General features: G+C 41.7%; 1 protein-coding gene across 1 annotated transcript; it reads left to right on the forward strand.

Moving 5' to 3' along the window:
- The first annotated feature begins 327 nt into the window (after nt 1–327).
- Nucleotides 328–1419, forward strand: LOC123728142 (RNA-binding protein 28). Its single transcript, XM_045698740.1, has 5 exons — nt 328–381; nt 466–634; nt 807–972; nt 1074–1173; nt 1268–1419. The coding sequence occupies exons 1-5, from the start codon at nt 352–354 to the stop codon at nt 1403–1405; spliced, it is 603 nt and encodes a 200-aa protein (XP_045554696.1). The 5' UTR covers nt 328–351; the 3' UTR covers nt 1406–1419.
- The last annotated feature ends 5648 nt before the right edge of the window (nt 1420–7067 follow it).

Raw genomic sequence — 7067 nt, forward strand, 5'->3', positions numbered from 1 at the left:
TCGACAGAATGCAGCTGTGTTTGAGGGTGAATGCCAGGTTATGTTTCAGGATGTTGTCTTTGGCTCTCAGTAGCTGATGTCAGTAATTGCATTCATTTTATCTCTGAACAATATTGCGTCTGGACTCAAACATTCTAGTCATCAATAGTTATTGTCCCTGAGGAATATAAAGAGAATGTCAAATTGCACGTACACACATTTGGTTTGGCAACCTACAGCATCTGATCAATAATGAGGGTCTTGCTAAATGATGAGAATATGTTATTGAGAATACTATTCACAGGTTTTTTTTTCCTTGAGTGATTTACGTTGTCTGTCTACAGAGACCCATTGTTGAGTTCTCTCTTGAAAATGAAAGAAATGCGACAACAACAAGTCAAGGTGTGTCTTCTCTGCTGTTTATGTTGGTGTGTGATGATGGTTAAGATTAAGAGTAACACATTTTCCTGTCTCCATGGTTTCCAGGAGCGTTTTAAGAGGCGTGGCCCTATGGCAAGAGGGAAGATGCAGCCGCAGTCAGGAGGCAGGCTTGGACCTCAGAAGGGTGTGTCTAAACCCCATAGTAACATGGTAACAAAGGAGGGGTCAGCGAAGACACAGTCGGCACCATCCGGTCAGGGCAGAAAGGATGGAGGTATGACGCTCTACACTTCTGCCCTAACCCTGAATATAACACACACACAGCTCATCAATTCTGGTGGAACTGCAAATGTTTGTCATTTTTAACATTTCCCCTAATTTTCTATGTTCTTTTTGCTTTTTGGTTGTCGCTGATATTTCCTTCCATTCCTTTCTCTCTCGTCTAGTACCTCCCCCCCAGCCACAGGCCAAGGCTCAGACTCAGCAACAGAAGCAGGGCAGGCAGTACTCAGGCTTCCAGACCACCTCAGTTCTAGAACACGTAGAACTGGAGGATGGAAAGAAACGAAGGAAGGTTCTATCCCAGCCCTCTCACCATGGCCCAAAGATAAGGTAATACACACACACACACACACACACACACACACACACACACACACACTGTACCTATCACATTGTAACCCATACTACATGGTATAATTTTGGTCCTGCAGGGCGCGTGATAAGGGAAAGCCTGCTCAGCCTAAGAAGCCCAGGATCGGTTCCAGCAGGAGAGAGAGACCGGGAGCAACGTCACTGGAGAAACCTACACAGGTATGCACACAAATACACACAAACATTACCCATGTCTGCATGTCGTGGCCCCAACATCATGTAATACATTCGACTGTCTTCATTGGTTTTCCAGAGGACTAAAGGGGCCAAGAGGCGGTTTAGGAGCCGAGAGGATGACCGCTTTGACAATCTGGTTGAACAATACAAGAGGAAACTGATGGGCGGCAACAAGACTGCAACCATCAAGAAGAACAAGTGGTTCAACAGTTAAGTGTGTTAGATGCCATTTTTGGCATAACTAAAGAAACCTTTCCTTATGTTGGTTTCGACATCATTTACATTTTGAAACAAAGATATATGATGGTTGAAATGTTGGTGTAACATTCACCCATGAACTGTGTAGAATAGAGTCCAGCATATTACTGTCCGTGTATGTCTGTGTCCTCATGTTATCCACAACTTGTGGTGTGCCATCACAGTGGTAAAAGGTGGGGTGTCCGAGCAGTCACTTCCTGAATTAACTCTGACGTTAACTCTGTTCAGAACAGATGCTGATGTTTTACTCTACTTTGCTTGATGTTCATGTTAACTATTGGTGAATAATAATGTAAAGAAAATCAGATATTTGAGAAATGTAAATGACTGACATTTTTATTAAAGAACTTGCAAAGACGGAGACCGTTTTAGTTTCTCTATATTTCATATGTTAAGTGGTCATCTGTGATATAAGAAAATGTTAATGTATCGATACGTTTTGGAAACACCCACACAATGTTCATGTGTAATGTTTGCTATACATGTACATCTTCACCCCATGTACCTCTCCCACCCACCCATTTCTGGTCATGTTGATGTACTCTGTGTAAAGGTATTGGTGTGTTCAATAAAGGGTCATCTTTGATCAAGGTAATGTTCAACCTCAGACCAGTTTCTAGTTTGGGAAATGTTGGATTGTAGAAACACTGTCACACCCACACTGTTGATGGCATATTTGGTAATGTTTGCTGACTGACCCTGTTCTTCTCACCCACGCACTGGCCTAGTCAAGGGGAAATTCCGACCCACGTTAAGTGCCTGTAAATGGAAGGTAATTCCCTTTTTATGTACTTTTCTCTGTATTCATTAACTTAAAGGAAAACAATACCTAAAAATATATTTTGCTATTTGTTTCATTAGGCCATTGTTGACATAAGCAAAACATTTTGGGTCTATCAGCAATCAAGTTTAAGATGCACTATATATACAAAAGTATGTGGACATCCCTTAAACATTTGTGGATTTGACTATTTCAGCCACACCTTTGCTGACAGGTGTATAAAATCAAGAACACAGCCATGCAAACACTGGCATTAGAATGGCCTTACTGAAGAGCTCAGCGACTTTCAATGTGGCACTGTCATAGGATGCCACCTTTACAACAAGTCAGTTTGTAAAATGTCATGGTTCGGTCTAGGTCCATTAGTTCCATTGAATTTAACATTATGGCATACAATGATGTTCTAGACAAATTCTGTGCTTCCAACTTTGTGGCAACAGTTTGGGGAAGGCCCTTTCCTGTTTCAGCATGACAATGCCCCTGTGCACAAAGTGAGGTCCATACAGAAATTGTTTGTAGAGATCGGTGTGGAAGGACTTGACTGGCCTGCACAGAGCCCTGACCTCAACCCATTGAACACCTCGGGAATGAATTGGAACACCGACTGCGAGCCAAGCGTACTTCGCCCAACATCAGTGCCCAACTTGAATGGAAGCAAGTCCTCGCAGCAATGTTCCAACATCTAGTGGAAAGCCTTCCCAGAAGAGTGGGGTCTGTTATAGCAGCAAAGGTGGGAGCAACTCAAAATTAATTCCCATGATTGTGGAATGAGATGTTAGACGAGCAGGTGTCCACGTACCTTTGGTCATGTAGTGAATGTAACTTTCAAAATACAAAAATCATCCCGTGTGAAGCAAAACGCAGGATCATATGATGCAAAATGCATCATACAGGGATGATTTCTGTATTTTGAAAGTTACGTATCTTGAATACTTGATTTAGAACGTCTCATGTCGTTGCCTGGAGTATTCAAGATTCAACATGTCATATCTTTAGCCAGTCTTGCGACATGACAGACCCATTTGGACATTGAACAACAGTGCGCTAAAATTATGTGTTCAGCTAAGCAGCTAGCTAGCCAAGCAGAGAGGTAGCTAGTTATTTTGCTTTACATAGATGGCCTAAATATCAGCAAGCCAGGCTAAGTCAAAAAGTGTACCCTGTTTCTGGTGCATGTATTTCAAGACACTCGTTGGTTACAACAAGTGGCAACTTTGTTTCATCATTGAATTGTAAAGAGGCCCAGTTACCGTGGAAACATTCAACGGCATGTCTTGTGTTCTAGATTTGAATGCCCGTTTTTAGTCAGCTGTTGTACAACAAACATTATACAACTGGCTAGTTTTAACTTTTCATGTCAACTGTTATTTCTGAACTGGGCTTCATTACTTGATGTCTAAACTCTAGAAAATATATAGACTATTTTATATGACTATTTCTCTGTCATGACAGGAATTAATCGAAATCAATGCTTGGCAAGCCTGTGTTTCTAGCCCAACCATTATCGAGTATTGGCGCAGAATCAGATCGTTAAGCACAGACTTTATCAAAGTACTTTTGACCATGTCTGTTCCATCATTGTTTCCCCTAGCTGGCCAAGAATAACGTTTTAGCTATCGAATAACAAATTAGACCTAGCCCAAAATATACACGTCTTGCGTGTATGAGACTGTAACATGACATTATATTGAATGATTCAATGTGTCCAATCTGCCTAATAACCTCCTTGTCCAATGATTAAACAAATCATTGGGGAGCCTGATTGCTGTCACTTTTTCCCCCAGCCCCAGCTAACACACCTGACTCCAATAATCAATTTATCATGGTCTTCAGTTTAGAATGCAATTAGTTTAATCAGGTGTGATTAGTTATAGGGCTGGGGGAAAGTGTGATACCAATCAGGAACCAGAGAACAGGAGTTGCCATCCCTGATCTATGTCTACATCTGAGCTCGAGACATTCCAGAATCAATTGCTCATGTTCACAATTTGCTTTCCCTTCTCCAGCCTCACCCTACTGGCCGACTTGAAGGTTCACGGGAAGTGTGAAAACCTACAGAATACTCAGAATTGTTGTTAAAAGTGGTGGGCCTACAACCAAACATGTAAAAAATTGAAGTTTGTGTAGGCAACAAAAAACTTGTGTGAGAAATAATACTTGTGCATTCTTTATCTAGTACAGTTGAAGTCGGAAGTTTACATGCACCTAGGTTGGAGTCATTAAAACTCGTTTTTCAACCACTCCACAAATTTCTTGTTAACAAACTATAGTTTTGGCAAGTCGGTTAGGACATCTACTTTGCTTCTGTCCCTCTCCTCGCCCCTACCTGGGCTCGAACCAGGGACCCTCTGCACACATCGACAACAGCCACCCTTGAAGCATCGTTACCCATCGTGCCACAAAAGCAGCGGGCCTTGCAGAGCAAGGGAAACAACTACCTCAAGGTCTCAGTGAGTGACGTCACCGATTGAAACGCTATTAGTGTGCACCCCGCTAACTAGCTAGCCATTTCACATCGGTTACACATGACACAAGTCATTTTTCCAACAGTTGTTTACAGACAGGTTATTTCACTTAATTCACTGTATCACAATTCCAGTTGGTCAGAAGTTTACATACACTAAGTTGACTGTGCCTTTAAACAGCTTGGAAAATTCCAGAAAATGATGTCATGGCTTTAGAAGCTTCTGATAGGCTAATTGACATCATTTGAGTCAACTGGAGGTGTGGATGTATTTCAAGGCCTACCTTCAAAGTCAGTGCCTCTTTGCTTGACATCATGGGACAATAGAAAGAAATCAGCCAAGACCTCAGAAAAAAGATTGTAGACCTCCACAAGTCTGGTTCATCCTTGGGAGCAATTTCCAAACGCCTGAAGGTACCACGTTCATCTGTACAAACAATAGTACGCAAGTATAAACACCATGGGACCACGCAGCCATCATACCGCTCAGGAACGAGACGCGTTCTGTCTCCTAGAGGTGAACATACTTTGATGCGAAAAGTGCAACTCAATCCCAGAACAACAGCAAAGGACCTTGTGAAGATGCTGGAGGAAACGGGTACAAAAGTATCTATATCTACAGTAAAACGAGTCCTATATCGACATAACCTGAAAGGCCGCTCAGCAAGGAAGAAGCCACTGCTCCAAAACCGCCATAAAGCCAGATTAAGGTTTGCAACTGCACATGGGGACAAAGATCGTACATTTTGGAGAAATGTCCTCTGATCTGATGAAACAAAAATAGAACTGTTTGTCCATAATGACCATCTTTATGTTTGGAAGAAAAAGGGGAGGCTTGCAAGCCGAAGATCACCATCCCGACCGTGAAGCACGGGGGTGGCAGTATCATGTTGTGGGGATGCTTTGCTGCAGGAGGGACTGGTGCACTTCACAAAATAGATGGCATCATGAGGGAGGAAAATTATGTGGATATATTGAAGCAACATCTGAAGACATCAGTCAGGAAGTTAAAGCTTGGTCGCAAATGGGTCTTCCAAATATTCACCGACCCCAAGCATACTTCCAAAGTTGTGGCAAAATGGCTTAAGGACAACAAAGTCAAGGTATTGGAGTGGCCATCACAAAGCCCTGACCTCAAACCTATAGAATATTTGTGGGCAAAACTGAAGAAGCGTGTGCGAGCAAGGAGGCCTACAAACCTGACTCAGTTACACCAGCTCTGTCAGGAGGAATTGGTCAAAATTCACCCAACTTATTGTGGGAAGCTTGTGGAAGGCTACCTGAAATATTTGACCCAAGTTAAAAAATGTAAAGGCAATGCTACTGTTGTGTCAAAAGACAGGTATTCATATTCAAGGCGTTCAGATTTTCAACTGATTTCAAAGATAAAACACCAGCAGGGGGCGAAAGAGTGTATGCATTGTGGAACCCATCATTAGCTTGTGTTTCCCTGGGGAACATATATACTGGTGCACCTTTGTGATAGCAGGTGGTGAAATGTTTGGTGAAAAAAGCATTTCACTGGAAGTCCTTCACGGAAGAGGAGACTCTCATTCATACACATTCAGCTCATTTAGGATTCTGGAGACTCAACCGGTAGGCACATGGACATTGTTGTGTAAAATTGTTGCCAGTTAGGTGTTTATTTGTGTTGAGAATTGAGACCAATTGTCTAATTTAGTATATAGTATAATTTAGATAATATGACTACATTAAGATTATATATTTAATTTGAAATGACCTTACATGAAGTAATGTATATTTATTTTTGTGTTTTGCCTTTAAAGGTTATCAACCTATCTAACTAAAGAACTAACTGACTAAAGAAATAAAAGAAGTCAGAAGAAAATTGAGTTGTCCCTTGCGTCCTTCAGTCCTTAAAGGCCTTTTTCAAGTTTGGGCAAAGAGCTGCAGTGTGAACCATACACAACTTGACAGCTACCAAATACTAATTGAGTGTATGTAAACTTCTGACCCACTGGGAATGTGATGAAAGAAATAAAAGCTGAAATAAATCACTCTACTATTATTCTGACAATTCACATTCTTAAAATAAAGTGGTGATCCTAACTGACCTAAAACAGGTCATTATTTCTAGGATTTAATGTCAGGAATTGTGAAACATTTACACTCAATTTATTTCAAATTAATTTATAAAGACCTTCTTACATCAACTGATGTCACAAAGTGCTGTACAGAAACCCAGCCTAAAACCCCAAACAGCAAGCAATGCTGGTGTAGAAGCACGGTGGCTAGGAAAAACTCCCTAGAAAGGCCAGAACCTAGGAAGAAACCTAGAGAGGAACCAGGCTATGAGGGGGGGGGGCAGTCCTCTTCTGGCTTGGCCGGGTGGAGATTATAACAGAACATGGC

Source organism: Salmo salar, chromosome ssa17 (assembly GCF_905237065.1).
Source record: "Salmo salar chromosome ssa17, Ssal_v3.1, whole genome shotgun sequence".
NCBI classification, from domain to species: Eukaryota; Metazoa; Chordata; class Actinopteri; order Salmoniformes; family Salmonidae; genus Salmo; species Salmo salar.

What these genes read in the sequence shown, in the direction of transcription:
- LOC123728142 (XM_045698740.1), top strand. Translation starts at nt 352, where the DNA reads ATGAAAGAAATGCGACAACAACAAGTCAAG. An exon ending in TGCGACAACAACAAGTCAAG is followed by an intron (nt 382 to 465) that starts GTGTGTCTTCTC and finishes CATGGTTTCCAG; the next exon opens with GAGCGTTTTAAGAGGCGTGG. An exon ending in CACTGGAGAAACCTACACAG is followed by an intron (nt 1,174 to 1,267) that starts GTATGCACACAA and finishes TTGGTTTTCCAG; the next exon opens with AGGACTAAAGGGGCCAAGAG.